This window comes from Xiphophorus hellerii, chromosome 6 (assembly GCF_003331165.1).
Source record: "Xiphophorus hellerii strain 12219 chromosome 6, Xiphophorus_hellerii-4.1, whole genome shotgun sequence".
In the NCBI taxonomy this organism is placed as follows: Eukaryota; Metazoa; Chordata; class Actinopteri; order Cyprinodontiformes; family Poeciliidae; genus Xiphophorus; species Xiphophorus hellerii.
Window position 1 is genome coordinate 18,585,185 of NC_045677.1, and position 17,722 is coordinate 18,602,906.

General features: G+C 39.6%; 3 protein-coding genes across 6 annotated transcripts; 1 reads left to right on the forward strand and 2 right to left on the reverse strand.

The window, feature by feature from the left end:
• Positions 1–223: 223 nt before the first annotated feature.
• On the reverse strand, positions 224–10,006 carry snap47 (synaptosome associated protein 47). 4 transcript variants are annotated; one of them, XM_032565631.1, is made up of 5 exons: positions 9,904–10,006; positions 9,079–9,600; positions 7,484–7,983; positions 7,074–7,198; positions 224–1,532 (listed from the first exon to the last, which is right to left on the reverse strand). In XM_032565631.1, exons 2-5 carry the CDS (start codon positions 9,573–9,575, stop codon positions 1,383–1,385), a joined length of 1,272 nt encoding a protein of 423 aa, XP_032421522.1. In that variant the 5' UTR covers positions 9,576–9,600; positions 9,904–10,006; the 3' UTR covers positions 224–1,382. The 4 variants fall into 4 exon arrangements, with proteins under 4 accessions (XP_032421522.1, XP_032421520.1, XP_032421523.1 ...); XM_032565629.1 differs by having other exon boundaries at positions 9,830–9,949; XM_032565632.1 differs by having other exon boundaries at positions 224–1,529; positions 9,830–9,948.
• Positions 10,007–11,054: 1,048 nt separating this feature from the next.
• On the forward strand, positions 11,055–14,644 carry jmjd4 (jumonji domain containing 4). The gene is made up of 6 exons (XM_032565628.1): positions 11,055–11,705; positions 11,801–11,966; positions 12,427–12,552; positions 12,655–12,922; positions 13,934–14,080; positions 14,169–14,644. Exons 1-6 carry the CDS (start codon positions 11,453–11,455, stop codon positions 14,502–14,504), a joined length of 1,296 nt encoding a protein of 431 aa, XP_032421519.1. The 5' UTR covers positions 11,055–11,452; the 3' UTR covers positions 14,505–14,644.
• Positions 14,643–17,560, reverse strand: iba57 (iron-sulfur cluster assembly factor IBA57). The gene is made up of 3 exons (XM_032565633.1): positions 17,084–17,560; positions 15,393–15,742; positions 14,643–15,278 (listed from the first exon to the last, which is right to left on the reverse strand). Exons 1-3 carry the CDS (start codon positions 17,440–17,442, stop codon positions 14,887–14,889), a joined length of 1,101 nt encoding a protein of 366 aa, XP_032421524.1. The 5' UTR covers positions 17,443–17,560; the 3' UTR covers positions 14,643–14,886.
• Between the last annotated feature and the right edge of the window lie 162 nt (positions 17,561–17,722).

Genomic DNA, 17,722 nt, shown 5'->3' on the forward strand with positions numbered 1-17,722 from the left:
TTTTACTGTCAAAAGAAGTTATTGACTCATATTGAGTTCCTACTTCTCTCAATGGAAGAAAGCAAAAGGAGTGAAGAAAAACAATGAGTAGTAGAAAAAAAAATAAAAGAGGAAAGTTCTGCAGACGGCAACTGCAATGAGTCATAACATAACTGACAGTTATTTTAACAAACCATTCAATATGCTAATTAGAGGTTCCACAAAAACTTAAAAGTTCAAAATATGCATATTTGCTGAGCTTATTTAAATTTTATTGCAAGTTATGCTACACAGACTCATTCAGTGCATACAATAGAAGGAAAAATTAGGTGAATCTTACCGATATTCGAAGCTAATTACTTACTTACATCCAATGACAAATTAAGTTTACAGTAGAAATAGATGTAGATCATTTCAGAAGTTGGTATAGATGCATCAAATGTACAGTAATACACCTAGTTACTTTGACATGCTCCAGTTTAGTCGCAAATCATCTGTAGGTCAAATCCTTACCTCATGACATACATAACCTGTACCTCTCTGGCATTTTCTTTCACAAAAACAAACAAACAAACAAACAAAAAAAAAACACTCAGAGTAAATAAAAGTTTAAAAGGTTAAAACTTAACAGTTCAGAGTTTAAAAAATGAACAAAGGATATATATATAATGTTAACATATGAGCTTGTAATGCACACTAGATAAATTAATCTTAAAGATAAATGTGTATTTCTCTCTTTTCATGGAATGTCCACAAAGTTTTATTAGTGTTCAACTATATATTGATTTTTTTTTCAAATAACATTTTCCCTTATTTCTGTAAAATAAGTCATACTGACACATGCATAAGAAAGAGACAGAGACGCTTTTCAAAAAGTGAAACATATAACCTGAGAAACATAAAATTGAATTGTTGCAATGCATTATCTAGAACAAAATGCATCACTGGGAAGAGAGAAATGAACTGTATCCTTTCAAATCATGAAAAAAAAAGAGATGACAAGGCTCGAGGTGATGTTTTTAAAATGCTAAACACTGATTTGGCAAACTGAAGCTCATACTTTAAAAGAAAATACATTTTAAACAGCTAAATAAATAAAGTTTAAAAACAGTATTTTCTGTTAAAGAAGTATTGCAAACTTTGGAAGGTATGTGTTGCCTAATTGCATTGAAGAACCAAAGTTCTATTTTCACAGCAAGTAATATTTAAACTAGACTTGTGGGAACACCTCAGAACTGCCCTACAAATTAGGAGATCCATCCAGTTACATCTTTAAGTAGCACTAAATCTTAAGAACTATCTAAAACATGTGTCAGTTTTTAATTTCTTTCTTTCTTCGAGCAGAAGGCCATCTAAGGCACATCATGAAGCGACATGCTTTTTTTTCTTCAACAGTCTTTCCTCTACATCAGTCTTTTCATGCGACATGTGTGCTTCCCAATGTGCATGGTGGCTCGGTCTGTTGAGCTCGTCAGGACGTCCAGGACCTCGTCCTGGCGTTCCAGCTCCGTCTCTGCCTCCAGTGCAAGGTTCTTTAGCTGCATCAGCATCTGCTTACAAACATAACACCACACAGGAGGATATATTCAGTTGGGTCAATATTTTCACAACATGTCAGCCTCCTGAGAGAGCATGGGTAACCACGTAACAACATAATGGGGATGACTATTTCAAAATCACTAACCAATAGAGCAGTCTTAAGGTGTTTTAGAGTCAGGGGCGCCAGATAGGGGGGAAATCCTGGTCCTCGAGGGCCAGTGTCCTGCAACTCTTAGATGTCTCCCTGGTCCAACACACTTGAATCCAACAGCTGAATCACCTCCTAAGTGCAGTCAAGTTCTCCAGAGTCCTGCTAATGACCTCATTATTTGACTCAGGTGTGTTGAAGTAGAGATACATCTAAAAGTTGCAGGAGACCGGCCACCGAGGCCTGGAGTTGCCCACCCCTGACCTAGACTGACTATTATTTAATAAAAAAAACCCCAGAAGGCCCAGGGCAAGGGCAAGCAGCAGATATGCACTCAAGTGCAAGAATCTCTGACTTCACATTAAGCCAGAGATAGAGTTGATTTGAATCACAGCATATTCTTTGGTCAATCTGACTGCGTTTTGGCTATTTTTTAAAAAGGAATGGGCAAAAACTGCAGTCCATAGACCCCATAAGAATTTCTTTCTGTTTCAGATTGTACACGTGTTTTGTGTTGGTCTATGAAATTCCAATAAAATCATTTGAAATTTGTGGTCATTATGGGAAACATATTTGAAAAACTTGTATGGGTATGAATACTTTTTTATAGGCATAACATTTTCATCTGGGTGTTAAAATGTCTGCAAATACATTGGGCATCAGTCTTAATTTAAAGCACTATCATGTTTTTTCTTTTGCTCTCAAGGAATATGTTTTGATGTTTAATGTCTGTGAATCTGTGATGCAATAAGTTAATGCTGAAGATATAAAGGGTATTCAGCTACCACAACTTGCCAATACAGCAAGAAAGAAGTGCTATCTTCTCTGAAGGGAGCGTTGCTAAACAATGTTGTTTATGTACTACTTTCTGTGAGTTTAGAGAATATTGTGACTACATGTCCATGGTCTAAAAATCATGTTTGTGATGATTAATGGGAGGACAGTTTAAATATACTGCACTCTGCCATGCAAAACCCAATAAACACTCACTTCAAACTCTACCAAACTCGTGTCTAAACTTGTATTACTTTATACACACTCACACAAACCATGCTCGTGTAGCAGCTGACATGTCAGGTTTCACCAGCTGCTTTCTGTGGACATTTCACATGGGCATGAAAACAGTCACAGGCAGCGGATTAGAAAGCAGATATTGTCAATACACTCCAAGAAACACGTGCATTCACTCACTCAGGTCTGTGACTTCACACTCTAAACTAAGATGACATGACGGCATCATACCTTGCAGTATTTTCAGTCATTGCTTACACAATAGCGAGAATATAAATCATGAAAAAACCTCCGAAATTAAACATTTAGGCTACAGCTCATAGAATATGAGCAAAAATTACAAAAACAGTACAGTGCTTTGTAGAGGTCATTTAGACATGAAAAGCAGAAAAATGAGTAAGAACTTCAACACATCACAGGTCTGCATGGCACAAAAGATTTTTGTCCCAAATAGTAAACAGTTTTTATGGTTCATCACATTTATTTCTTAGTAAATGTATTGATGATTATACTGATCTACGACAGGATTGCTAGTTTACTGACTTTTTGCAGATGAAGTGCAGAAGCAGGAAGGAAAAGGTGAAGAGAGTGGTGTTGTCCTTCTTGCAAAAGCAACAATTAAACAAATCCAACCTATTCCGATTTAAGTTTTACCATATCAGAGTGGCAACAATATTTATCTTCTTCCAGTCTAGTGTTAAAAAAATAGATATTCTTTATTCTTAATTCTACTTTTACTAATGTATTGTGATTCCACCTTTATGTATTTTCTTGTTCGCATTGTGTTTTCCTTTCAGCCTGGTAAAGAGGGTTTAATGATCTAAGTCATTGTATTAACTCTGGCTATAAACTCAGGGTCATTATTCTAGTCATGGCAGTGGACGGCGATGCAGTATAGGTATCTGCACTTAAATCAGGCCTTGGAACAGCGAATCTAAATACACTGTCCAAGGCAGTGTATCTAAGACTAGATTGTCATCTTGAATTATGTTAGGAGCGTGGTGTGTGCACTAGTACTGCATGGAGTCCTAGAACTGGCAGCCTGTGAACCCTTATCAGCAGAGGACAATAAAACATTTGAAAGCACAATGGCCACGCTGAGCTTTACGACCGGCCCAGTGCTGGTAAATGCTTTCAAACGTTTATTTAAGACATAGCTTTTACGCCAAAGCAGCAGTGAAAAGCGCTGTGTAATATTTAACTAAATTTATAGTGAAGGGTCATAACAGTGAATCACAGGGATAGGTGAATAGTCATGAAGTGTGTTCAAAGAATACTGTAGCACCATCAGGAACTCTTGCAGACTTGTCAAACCTAAGGCTTTGAGAAATGGGTGGCCCAGGGAGCTTTCTGGCTGCTCTGGAATCACACAAGCTATCATATGACTTTGGACTGAGTAGTAGAGTCTTTAACTGATCTGCCTTTTTATTAGGTACACTTTGCTAGTACATTGTTGATTCCCCTTTAGCATTCAGGACTGCCTTACTTTTTCATGGCATAGAATCAACAAGGTGTCAGAAACATTTCTCAGAGATTGTGATTTATATTGACATGATAGCACCCTCCAGTCGCTGCGGATTTATTGATTGCAAATCCATGATGCTAGAATGCCATTCCACAACATCCCAAAGTTGTTCTATATTACAGAATTGAGATCTGGTAACCAAGGAGACCATTAGAGTAGAGTAAAACTCACTGACTCTTTTGAGATAATCTGATACTTGTTATGCTGCTATTAGTAGCCATTAGAAGATACACTGTGGATCATAATGGGACGGAAATGGTTCGCAACAACACTATAAGTAGACTGTGGAGTTTAAAAAAAAAGAAGTTCAGTTGGTACTAATGGCAGAAATCTTGACAATTGAAATTTCCTACTCCAGCACATCACCAAGATCAGCCTAAACTACACTGCCTGGCCAAAAGAAAAGTCGCCACCTGGATATAACTAAGCAAATAGGTACAAGCCTCCTATTGGATAAGCACTGCATAGGCGATTATCTTTCAGCTGGCAACAAGTCATTTAACCCCAGCTGATGCAACGAGTAACTCCTCATTTCTTAAACAACCATGGCAAAAGACACATCCTGTGGTCGTGGAAAAGACGTTAGTCTGTTTAAGAAGGGTCAAATCATTGGCATGCATCAAGCAGAGAAAACATCTAAGGAGATTGCAGAAACTACTAGAATTGGGTTAAGAACTGTCCAGCGCATCATTAAAAACTGGAAGGATGGTGGGGAACCATCGTCTTCCAGGAAAAAATGTGGTCGGAAAAAAATCCTGAATGATCGTGATCGGCGATTACTTAAACGTTTGGTCAAATCAAATCGAAGAAAAACAACAGCAGAACTCAGGAGTATGTTTAATTTTGAACGCAAAAGCATTTCCACACGCACCATGCGAAGGGAACTCAAGGGGTTGGGATTGAACAGCTGTGTAGCCGTAAGAAAACCTCTAATCAGTAAGGCTAACCAGAAAAAAAGGCTTCAGTTTGCTAGGGAGCATAAAGATTGGACTCTGGAGGAATGGAAGAGGGTCATGTGGTCTGATGAGTCCAGATTTACCCTGTTCCAGAGTGATGGGCGCATCAGGGTAAGAAGAGAGGCAGGTGAAGTGATGCACCCATCATGCCTAGTGCCTACTGTACAAGCCTGTGGGGGCAGTGCTATGATCTGGGGTTGCTGCAGTTGGTCAGGTCTAGGTTCAGCAACATTGTGTGCCCATAGAATGAGGTCAGCTGACTACCTGAATATACTGAATGACCAGGTTATTCCATCAATGGATTTTGTCTTCCCAAATGGAACGGGCATATTCCAAGATGACAATGCCAGGATTCATCGGGCTCACATTGTGAAAGAGTGGTTCAGGGAGCATAAGACATCTTTTTCACACATGGATTGGCCACCACAGAGTCCAGACCTTAACCCCATTGAGAATCTTTGGGATGTGCTGGAGAAGGCTTTGCGCAGTGGTCAGACTCTCCCATCATCAATACAAGATCTTGGTGAAAGATTAATGCAACACTGGATGGAAATAAATCTTGTGACACTGCAGAAGCTTATTGAAACAATGCCACAGCGAATGCGGGCTGTAATGAAAGCTAAAGGCGGTCCAACAAAATATTAGAGTGTGACCATTTTTTGGTGGCGACTTTTTTTTTGGCCAGGCAGTGTATAAATAAAAGACAGGATTCAGTTTCATGCTTAAACTGAATCCTGTCTCTACTATGTCAAGGTCACAGCTGACATTAAAACTCATTAGATCAGGCAATATTATTGTCCAAGTTTGGTATGAGCCGTAGTCCATGTCTGCAATTTTTGGATAACAGGAGTGGCACATAATCCGTTCTCCTGCCAATATACCCCATCAGCTTCAAGGCTGGACACGTTGTGTTCAGAGACGGTGTTCTAAACAACTTTGTCCAAACAATTCTTACATTTGAACTGCTGTTGTCTTTCTATTATTTCAAACTAATCTGCCCATTCTTCTCGGCTACTATCAAGGCCTTTTTTGCTAACACACCTGGTCCTCCTTGAATACTTTGGGTTTTTTTTAGACAGTTTTCTATAAATCTCAGAGATGAATGCAGATCAACTGTTTCTGAAATACTCAGTACAATTCATCTGGCTCCAACATCAGTGCCATGTTAAAAGTGTCTTTGACCTCCTTTCTTCCACATTCTATTGCTTCCTTTAAACTTCCCTGTATGTAGATGCCTAGATGCACTAGATGGTTGCCACATACAGTAATTGACTGACTTCAAGCAACTGAACAAGTGTACCTAAAACAGCGGCCAGTGAGTGTATGCAGTAGGTAAATCTTACAGTCATTCATTTATTTTAGTCTTACATGGTTCAAACTTATGGAACAAAGCAAAAATGGGTTACTGTAAGTTTCACATGTAATTTCAAGATCTCAGCAACCTCAAGCAGTGAGTCACAAACATAAGAAAAAAATGTCAGCGTAATGCGCCTGAATTTGCGTCACTGTTTAGTTCTTGCCACCACAGACCATGTCTGTAACAGCTCTCAGCGCTGTGAGGTACTGAATGGAAAAGGCACTGACCAAATAACTGACCGTACTTCTTTTCCTCTCTTAAACCCAGGATGGACTTTTGGTTTGTGGGCTCACCAAATAACATTTAAATACATAGGATAAAAAATAAAAATCATAGCAGAAAATTGTGGCTTGGAATGGAAACATGAAAATACATGTTGCTGTAACTGTAAGACTATTTACAATAACAGCAAACGTCATTTTGAGACAGTATGCAGACTACATGTGGGCTTTTTCAGCTCAGTCACCTGTCTTGTTTATAAAAATATGAAACTGTTTAAGACCTCCATAGTGCAGCTATATTTTTTTTATAAAGGGAATGGAAATCCAGCTTTCTCACCTGCTTGAGTTCCTGGGCCTCAGCCTGACTGACAGACGGCTGGAGGGCTTGCACCTGCAGCTGGGACAGCTCTCCTGCCGGGACCTCCACTGGGAGCTCTGTGTCTTGGCACTTCTGCATCAAACCTGCTTCCATTGGGTGGAGGTGGTGAAAAAGTGCAGAGTGAATACAATATGTTGTTTATAAGAAAACCAGACAGCAAACTCTGAGTGCAGCAACTGAGGCAATCAGGGTGAATTGACTCATCCGAATATATTTTTGTCACAAAGAAACACCAATAACTGTGGTGAAATGTTTTTGAATGTGGATGCACTTCTGAATGCTTCAAGCTGAGAACATAGATCATTACTGCCACTCAGTGGTCAAATATATATCCAGCATGGCAAAAGAACAAAAAACATTTGCTTTACCGTCGTTCCAGATTGTCCCTTCTTTGTCGGGAGATGAAAGCGGAGTTGCTTTGAAGGCTACGTATTCACTTGTAAACTCTATCTTCTTTTTGTACTGCATCTCTAACACAGACATGGCCTCTGGCATCTTGGCTGAAAGGAACCTGTAACATATATCTGGTTTCCCTATGAACCGCTGCCTGATTGTGATCTCGTAGGGGCTGTGCACCCTAATTTCGTCGATTTCGTTGCGTTCAAATCGGTGGAGGAGGTGGCAGTTGGTGTCTCGCACCTCCAGCGAGGACACTAGCACCAGCAAACAACCAGGTTTCAAGTCCGAGTCTCCGCCTTTGGACACCACTGCCGGGATACTCGCGATCACTTTGCTTCTGCTGGACACTTTGCCCGTGGAGATGGCAGCTGCAGCCTTGGCGGCGTCCTCAGCCTTGGCCTCCTGCTGAGTCTTCCAGGGGAGTTTGCCGAAAGGCCACCAGGATGGAGACTCAAGTTCTGAAAGAAGTCTGAAGAGATACAAATAACATAAAGTGCCATGTAAAAGTACCTGTAACCTTTGTACTTTTTCATGCTCTATTATGTTACAGTCACAAACTTAGATATGTTTTATTGAGATCTGATACAACTACCAGTGATCAACTCAAAACAATGTATAACTGTGAAGTTATAGGGAGAAAATGTGTTTTCTATTAATAAACATTTTTACAAATACAAATCTTACAAGAAGTTGATTTCTTTTCAGACCCCTTTACTCTGACACCCTAAATGAAATCCAGCCTGACCAATTGCCTTCAGAAGTCCCCAAGTTTGAAAACAAGAACCAGACATTAGAGAGCAAACAACATTATGAAGACCAAACAACTCGCCAGATAGATAAGTCTAAGTGGTTACACGGTTCACTCCATCATTCAAAAACTCAAAGAGAAAGGGCAACTGCAAACTAAGAATAAACTGATATGAAAATGTGGGCTGATATTGATATCCATTATTAATACTGCTGATATGGGCAATAATCAATATTATATATTACATTTCCCTACAATTTCGACACCATGTAAAACCGTCCATATCACCCATATTGTTTCTCTGCTTAAGTTCAACAAACCACAATAATAATGGATGCAAAATATTAGGCATAACTATCACCTGTTAAGTGACCATACAAATATCACATGGCCAAACCCAGCCCTCTCCTGAAACACAAGCGGCAACCAGATTACTAGTCTTCCTCAACAGAAGAGCAGCAAGATTAAAGCCACTGTTAGAAAAAAAGTCATAAGAAATCATGCATGCAGCAGGACATCAAACCTAAACTGTTAGTGCAAGATAAAACTGCTTTGGAGCAAGCCAACTGGTCCAGGAACGGAGTGAATACATGTGCATCCAACACTTCTAAGATTATATTTGGGAGAAAAAAAAAAGATCTGCAAACCGTGTATTATTTTCCTTCCACATCATAGAGATGCGCTTATTTGTGCTAATTTTTTAGTGATCTGTATGTGACTATTACATTTTACATGTGACTATTACATTGTTACTGTTTTCAGCTTTGATAGAAAAAATGTAGTAAAAGTAGCTCAATTAAGAAAATCGATAATTACTTATCAGCAACACCCAGATCAGAGTCAATCTTCTCCAATCCTTGCATCATGTTGTCAAACTGCTCTCCCTGGTGGCTGAGGACTCTGCCAGTGTCCTCCAGTCTTCTCTGAGCTCCAGCCACAAGGCTGATCAGCTCCCTCCCCTTTGAAGGATGGCCCTCGGCCCCCCGAGCCTCTGAGGTGGGTGAAAGAAGCCGCTCTCTCCAGAAATGCTCAAGCACGTTAAAAACCACCACCCGATTGGGCTTAAGAGAACCAAACCAGTGCTTGATGTTTCCCTCCTCCAGCACTGTGAGGGTGCTGAAGATGAAACTAGATGACTCCATCTTCATCTCCATGACACTGGACAGGCGGAAGCTGGCGAGACACTCCTTGCTCTGGCTTGAGGTGAAGCGCACCATGGTCCTGGTGAGGGACAGGGTTCCGCTCTCCCACCTCTTCTCACTGTTGATGTAATAAGAGCCAGGCCAACTGTGGATGGGAGCATCCCGGCTCATCTTGAAGGCAGAGAAGGAAGTTCACCTAGGTGAAAGGCAGATAAGTTTCAGTGCCAACATACATACGTTGCTGCTAGGTTAATCTACACAGTTATATTATGAGTCTGCTTTGCTGGGTGATCTACGTGTGTCCTGGTTAGGAACATACTTTCCTCAAAGTAAAGCAGGCAAACCAATGAACTCGGATTAAGCGCCCGATCAGACAAATTCCGTTTTGTCATCCGCACCACAAAATGCCATTGTAATTAAATTACCCTGCTTCCTCTTGTATAAATGTCTTTTCAACGTAACATAAACAGCGAAAACACCAGCCTGGGCATGACGTTACCTCGTATTCTTCCCAGTAACGTTGTTTATCACGGAAGTGATGTCACATCGGGGTACGGACGCATTAACTTTCCGACTAGAAAGCACTTCTAGATTTTTGTCACCTATTAAACACGCGTGAGCGTGTCCGCCGTATTTCGAGTGGCAAGCTAAACTTGCAAAGCAGCACAAGTATAGGTGGGAACTTTTTCTAAGTGAAACTCTAAACTTTAAAAGTTTGCTCCAAATTCCTCAGATGGAAACAAAACTAATGACGACGCAACGTTCGGTACCAGAGAGACCTTCAGTCTGTGTGCAAAGGAGCATTAGAACGGATCATGTTAATGATCATCACATCAATTCAATAAGAATTTTCCATACAGCAACAATATCCTGGTTTGATTATAAAACTTATTCTTTGTTTTCCTCAAAGTCAATTTATGGTCATCTAATTTTGAATTATTCAGTTTAAGTTTAAACGACTAAAATAGTTATCAGGTACGTACAAAACAAACAAATAAACATTACAAAGGACAAATACCATTAAACAAAACAAAATTTAAACCACCAACCATGTTAATCAAAACAGACAAACATCTATAAACAATCTGCAACATTCATAATTTAGAAAATTCACTTTCAATAACTCATAAATTCACCTTGAATAGTTTACAATTTTAAATCATTTACACAATTTATTTTGAATAGTTTACTAACTGTTACAAAACGTCTAAGTAACTTAATGATTAAACAATTTTCCTTTGTCATATAATATTAAATGGCATTTATAAAATTCTTACTCGTATTCAAGTGGTAATCAATAACAAAAATGATCATTTAATGTTATTGCTATTGCAACTGCTTGTTAGGAATAACATTCCACAAGTAGGGTAAGCAATAAAAAAGCAAATTCCGTGTAACTGGTGAAGAGAAGTCAGCAATATTATTTTCAGTTTAAATATTTTAATATTCTTTGTCCTCCCCCCCCCCCCCCCCACACACACGCCCACACACACAAACAGACAGAGAGATAACCATAAGGGAATTGGCAGTTTGCATGACGTTATTTGTTTACATTAAATACAACATTTCCATAAAATATTAAATAAAATAGAGTGCAAATGTTAGAGTGACGCTGATTTCCCTACATGCCACCCACAACATGGCGGTACCGTTAACGTGAGGTCATGCACTCACATGCGGCGTTTGTTCTTCTATGCCTAGGTCCGCACTACACAGTGTTCTTGTGGTAGGGGGTTCAATAACGGGTAATGACTACGACGGTCATTTTAATGGATGCATTCGAGTTACGACAGCCTTAGCGATAAAGAAACTAAATGTCAATGTTACTGACATAAGCAGAAAAGGTGTCGGTGTTATGTTTGCGTCGTTAAGAAATATTAAGTCATATGGCGACCTTTGTAGTCAAAAAAAGAGATACAGAACCCGTTAAAATGGATTTAAATTTCCAATAAAACAGATGGCGGACGTATTCTAATTTATTCACTCGCTTTTCGGTGTAGCAGCTGGCTAATCTTGGTAGCCTGTTAGCCGGGATCTTGTTTACCACCATGGACAGAGACGCGTACCACAACTGCAGCAGCCTTGTCAAAATGCCACGACAGTCATATGAGCAGTTTTGGTCTTCGCATTTTGTTGACTACATTGACAAAGAGCTGAGCTACTCTAAGTTTTTCAGGAAGTACTTGCTGCCTAATCACCCGTGCATGTTCTCAAGAAGATTCACAGAAGACTGGAAATGTAGAAAACAATGGGTGACAGAAGAGGGCAAACCTAATTTTCAGAAACTGCTGCAAGAGTTTGGTAAATAACAAGACTATTTATTCGTCCACAGCTGTAACGAATATAGTCATATTAACTGACTATTATTATTGTATTTTCTTGCCCTTTTGTTATAGATGAGACTCCTGTCCCAGTTGCAAACTGCAATGCGAAGGAATACAATGCCAACCCCAAACAAGTAATGCCATTGAAGGAATTTATACATTATTGGAAGGAGTACATCCAGAATGGGCACTCATCACCCAAAGGATGCCTCTATCTTAAAGACTGGCATATGTCAAGGTACAAGGATTATTCAGAATACAATTTGTCTTGTATATGCATGTATGAGGTAGGAAACAAGATTGCATCTGATTAAAACTTCCACAATAAATTATAGCCATTTTGAAAAACTTAAGAAAGTGATCAGATAGAAATTGGGTTTTTTTTTGTCTGAAATTCTTTAAACTGCAACATTATAGCTACTGCTAAGCTATCAAGTAGCTACATTAAGTTACTGCTTAATTTAAGTCAAGTGCATCAAAATGAAAATAATAAAAAATAGTATTACAGTAGCATTGGTTTTTGTTTCTCTACTTGAAATAATAGCAATGTTTTGTTATATTTTTGAGTAAATATAACATGAAGCCTGTGCTGTTTTATGTTTAACTTAATTTGAGAATCTCATACTGTCCCACACCTATTCCAAGTTAGCTTGCTAATTTTGTTCACTAACAACTTTCATATGTATGCTATTCTACAGGGATTTTCCAGACCATAATGTTTACACTACACCAGTCTTCTTTTCTTCTGATTGGCTTAATGAATACTGGGATACACTTGAAGTGGATGACTACCGGTTTGTCTACATGGGACCCAAAGGCTCATGGTATAAAAATCTTAATGTATGATTCAACTATATTGACATCATAGCACAGGGGTTACCTTTTTAATCTTTTGGAGAAAACTCCATTGTACTTGTTGTCTCCAGGACCCCGTTCCATGCTGATGTGTTCCGCTCGTATAGCTGGTCTGCAAATATCTGTGGCAGGAAGAAATGGCTGCTGTATCCTCCGGGTCAGGAGGACTTTCTACGAGACACCCATGGAAACCTCCCTTATGATGTGACTTCAGCTGAACTGCAAGACAGAGGCCTTTTCCCACAGTTTGAAGAGGCTTGCCAACCTCTTGAAATTATTCAAGAAGCTGGTGAAATTATTTTTGTGCCAAGTGGCTGGCACCACCAAGTTTATAATCTGGTGAGAAGTGAAAAAAATATATACATTATTTGTATAAAGATGCATCTGAGTTAATTAGAATATAGTTAGAATATATTCAAAGAGTAATTTCATTCAAAAGTGAAACTGATCAGCTCATGACAGTCATGCATTTCTGCCCCTTTTGAGTAATTGCATCAATGCAGCTCTGCATGGAGATCAGCATGCGACTCTACTGAGGTGTTAAAAGAAGCACGGGTTGCTTTAATAGTTTCCTTCAACTCAACTGAGTTGCTTGGTCTGCTGCCTTTCATCATTTTCCTCCTCTTGACAATACTGATTAGATTCTTTGTGGGGTTGTGGTCTGGCCAGTGTTTAATAACCAGGTATTGATTCTTTTGGCCAGGCGCCTAGCTAAGCTTGACTGTAAAAATTTGCATCTACTGTATGTAAAGCTTGTCAGGAGAGGGAAACTTTTAGTTCTCCAAAATATCCTGGTATATTCCCCTGCTGGCATTTGAATTGATAGAAGCCAGTAGACTGACACCAGCAGACAACGTGGCTCCCCAAATCATCAGTGGCTGTAGAAGTGTGACACTGGATCTGAACCACCTTGAATTCTGCGATTCTTCACTCTGCCTCCAGACTCTGGGTCACCAGACAATGAATATAATTATTATCTGAACACCATATAAAATGCAATGCTCTTCTTTACCAAAATTATTTGTACTCCTTGAAGATTTTGGTATAAATTCATATTTTAACTTTATGAGCATGTTTCCTCAAAAAGTCAATAATGTTTTGGTGTGGGTTAACAAGTAATTTAATTTACTGCAAAACTTAACGTGAAGTCTTTCTTTAGCCTGTAACTTATAATCCTCAAAATTATCAGAAATGAACAGAAACCAACATTGGTAATATTTCACTAAGAACCTTAGTTTCACATCTTGAACCAAATTATGAAAATAAATGTACTTTTTTTATAATATCAAACATGAAACAAAGTATACAATTTATTTTTTGTTTATATGTGTTTGTTTTTTTTTTGAATAGGAGGACACCATCTCTATTAATCATAATTGGCTTAATGGCTGCAATATTGACATCATGTGGCAGTTCCTACAGAATGAGCTGTCTTCTGTTCAGAAAGAGATAGAGGAGTGGAAAAACACAATGGATTCATGGCATCAGCATTGCCAGGTAATGTGCATGAGATTATTCAATCATTCAGAAACATGCAAGAAATACTTAAAATGTGGTAGTGATTATTGGTTGATGTTTCCCTCAGGTCATTATGAAAGCCTGCTCTGGCATTGACTACAATGAATTTGCTTCCTTTCTGAAAATCATTGCTGAAAATCGGATGGCCTTTTTGAATGCCTGCTCCTCTGGCGATTCCTCTGATTACTCCCGTCCTCTCTCAGAGATCCTCACCGCTCTTGGACCTTACCACGCTGCCTTCGACCTACAGAGAGTGGCCCATATTATTGAATGCCTACTGTGCAATGAGGACTTTAAGCGGCTTGATCATTCAACCTCGACTTTGCAACCTGAAACCTTGTTACAGCAGATCAGAGACACTATACAGTCCACTAGAGGGCAGCATCTCCTTTATCAGGAATAATGTGCCCAACATCTAAACAAGTGCCACATTAAGTATGAAAAATGTTGTCATAAAGCAATGACGTTCATTGCTGTCTAAAGTTCTGCTTTTATCTGTCTGAATTTTGTTTTTGCACTGAAATATAAAAAGCAGAAATAATAGTGTTTGTGTTGCTTTTATTTTCATTTTTTTAATAGGCACCAATACAGCATCATCTTTTAGCTATAAAATTTTCTATAAATGATAAAGAATACATTTGAGATAAATAAGCAGGTTTTGGTTCAGACAAAACATGTTTAAAGCAATGGCAGTGTAACAAACTCTACTTGAGGGTTTTGTCGGTCATAAATCTGTCAAATGTGATCCATGTCACATTTCAAGGAGCAACAAAACGACCTCCTCTTCAGTTAATTTTCATGTCTTTAGGCCACCAGTCTGGCACGGAGACTTCAAGTGTCACTAAGGTGTCGTCGGAAGACTTCAGCGTCAACACTTCTTTGGCGTGAGCTGTGCGGATTAGGCTTAGACCCAGCTCCCCAACGCCCGATCGGTGTTTACCAGCTGGCTTGCCCGACTGCGTCTGGAGTGTGGTTCCTTCCTCAAGTTGTTGGGCCGGAGATGAGAAGCGCACTGGCATGAGGCGTTTCCGAATCACCCCAGTGTGATGAGTCCTGGCCGTGAGCTCCTGACCGATGTAGCAACCCTTGCTGAAGCTGATACCCTGCATGTATACGAGGTTAGACTCCAGTGGTAGTGCGACTCCAGGGGGAAGATCGTCTACTCCCTCAGGAAGTCCTGCATGGAAGCAGAGAAAAATAAAAGTTGTCACAGAATATCAAGGGCATACACTAAGACTACTCAAACTGTTTATTATCTGACAAAAACTATCTTCTTAGTCGTTGATCATACCTATTGAGTAGCGATGTTTGTGGTAGTCCACTATGTCTCCTTTTTGACAAGATGCAATGATTTCCAAGGGGTTAAACTGATTTTGCAACACCAGTCTCCATCCCATCTGCACAGCTCGAGGATCAGCCTCCCATATCACAGCTTTTTCAGGGGCAGACAGCTCAGGTTTCCTGGCCTCTTGATCTGGGTTGCTTTGCTGTGAAAGTACTGCCCACACAGACAGCTCCGGACAGTGGCTGATGCTCACCTTCCTCCGGATCTTGTACACCTTTAAGTGTTTCAGGATTGAGTTCTCCACTGTGCTGTCACACTCCAAGAAAACACCATGTCCTCCTTCTGCTTCTTTCAAACTGGAGGGAAATACAGCAAGTATGTGCAGGCTTTATATTGCAACAATCATAAATTATATGCCAACTGGCCTAGATGAGGATCTAAAAATTGTGACAGTTATGAGATTGCCTTTAAAAATATATATTTCTTTCTATGCTAATTGGACCTTGGGTCTCCCTCATTTCCTGCAACACTTATCTCCATTCACCAGTTGTGGCTTTGCAAGCATATCTACATACACCTATTTGAAGGTCCCACCATTTTAACCAGGTTAAGATCTGGAATTGATTCTTTTCTTGTTCAGCCATTATGATGAAGATTTGATGCTGCGTTTGGACCATTGTTTGGTTGATATGAACTATAAAATATTCTATGATGGAGAACTTAACATCACATGTTGATTATTTTTAGATCGCTGAATGATAACCTGGCTGTATAAGCTGTGTGTATGATAGGGATTAGTGGAAAAAGTCAACCAGGCCAAACAGATTGAAAGGTGTTTGCATAGTCTAGCTATGCTTGTGTGAAATATCACTTTGGTATGCAAGTTCTTTTTTTTTTTCTCTCGTGTTTCTGTGTGCAATTGATAAGCTTGTGCAGGGTGCACCCTGTGCCTTATCTAATGTCAGCTATAGCTCAGCCTGTATGTCTGTGACTGAAGACAATAGAGAATAGTGAGAAAAGATGCAAAATAACTTATAGGTTAAAATTGGAAAATTCTCAATGATTCTGATTTTTAAATTTAGATTTTATGTGTTGTATTTTGTTGTACCAAAGTATTTATCTATATCCTGTTAAGCCATAGATCAACAGAAAGTGAAGCATTTGTTAATAGAAGGGCTAACAATTGTTGGGTTATGGTTAAATGTTCACATAAATACAGGCAAAGCTGCAGTGGAATAGTTTAAATGAAAGCATATGAAGTGTTAAAATGGACCAGTCTGACCTATATTCAGTTAAGAACGAGATGTTAAGACGCTCTTCGTCCAGTGTGACTGAGCTTGAGCATCTTTAGAAAGAAGAATGGTGAAACATTTCAGAATCTACCCGGAGTGTTTACTTTTGCAGGACCCAGTTTACATGTTTTTGACTTTCTATACATGGCTGTTTCTCTCACTTACGACAAGCTTCAGAACTGTCAGCAAAGATGTGTCACTTTATAGTTAGTTAAAGGTGAACAAATAAGAAATATTGAGCACGGGCGCTGCGGCTTGGAGCGGTGGAGAACCGCTGGCCGAGAGTAGCGTTCATAAATCGGATCAACCTTGAGCTAAACGCCGCTTACTCCGCGGAGCTCGAATATCGAATATCCAACTTGAAACTAACTTCACTGCGGTCAAATAAGTGCAAAGCTTTCTCACCTGTACAACAGGATGTCATACAGGGTTCGTCCCTGCACATTCAGCATGTGTGAATACATGGCAGTGCACCCCGGCTCTTCTAGTAGCCTCATGTCATTGGTTATAATCCCCTGGAGAAACGGGCTTGTGTCCGGTCCTTGAATCTTCAGCAGGGTCCTATGCGGAAGCTGGTAACAAACAAACTGGCCGTGGTCATCTTTACCGGACTCTTGAGTGTACCTTCGGACCCGAATCCTTACTGGAGTTGCAGCTCCCCAGAGAAGCGTCTCGGACAAACCGTTGTGTTTTCCGATTTTAACACCGAGACTAGTGAACGCTCCCCGGATAAAATTAAAACCTACCATATTAAACGGTGACATAGCAGAGCAATAGTTATTAAACTCTTTTAATTATAACGGAATCAATCTGCATCATTGAGAACACAACACCCTACGTCAACACAGAGGACGCCATCTTGGTGTCCCAAAATGCATTGCTCCAAAATAGCGTAGCACGAGATCAGTGGGGTTTTTTTGTTTTTGTTTTTTGGGGGCGGGGGGGTCAGTTAGGTCTTACTAACGGGAATTCTGGTTGTCTTTTGGGATCCAGCTTATTTGGCTCAGATAATCAAAAACAACATTTTTTTTGTTTCTTAAACAG

Excerpts from the sequence above, each read along its gene's own strand:
- snap47 (XM_032565631.1), bottom strand. The coding sequence starts at position 9,575 with ATGAGCCGGGATGCTCCCATCCACAGTTGGCCTGGCTCTTATTACATC. Across the intron at positions 7,984-9,078 it reads GATCTGGGTGTTGCTGATAA|ACTTCTTTCAGAACTTGAGT; the intron begins GTAATTATCGAT and ends GTATCTCTTCAG. Across the intron at positions 1,533-7,073 it reads AGGCCCAGGAACTCAAGCAG|CAGATGCTGATGCAGCTAAA; the intron begins GTGAGAAAGCTG and ends TATGTTTGTAAG.
- iba57 (XM_032565633.1), bottom strand. The coding sequence starts at position 17,442 with ATGTCACCGTTTAATATGGTAGGTTTTAATTTTATCCGGGGAGCGTTC. Across the intron at positions 15,743-17,083 it reads TATGACATCCTGTTGTACAG|TTTGAAAGAAGCAGAAGGAG; the intron begins GTGAGAAAGCTT and ends ATTTCCCTCCAG. Across the intron at positions 15,279-15,392 it reads CAAACATCGCTACTCAATAG|GACTTCCTGAGGGAGTAGAC; the intron begins GTATGATCAACG and ends GCTTCCATGCAG.
- jmjd4 (XM_032565628.1), top strand. The coding sequence starts at position 11,453 with ATGGACAGAGACGCGTACCACAACTGCAGCAGCCTTGTCAAAATGCCA. Across the intron at positions 12,553-12,654 it reads ATGGGACCCAAAGGCTCATG|GACCCCGTTCCATGCTGATG; the intron begins GTATAAAAATCT and ends TGTTGTCTCCAG. Across the intron at positions 14,081-14,168 it reads CATGGCATCAGCATTGCCAG|GTCATTATGAAAGCCTGCTC; the intron begins GTAATGTGCATG and ends TGTTTCCCTCAG.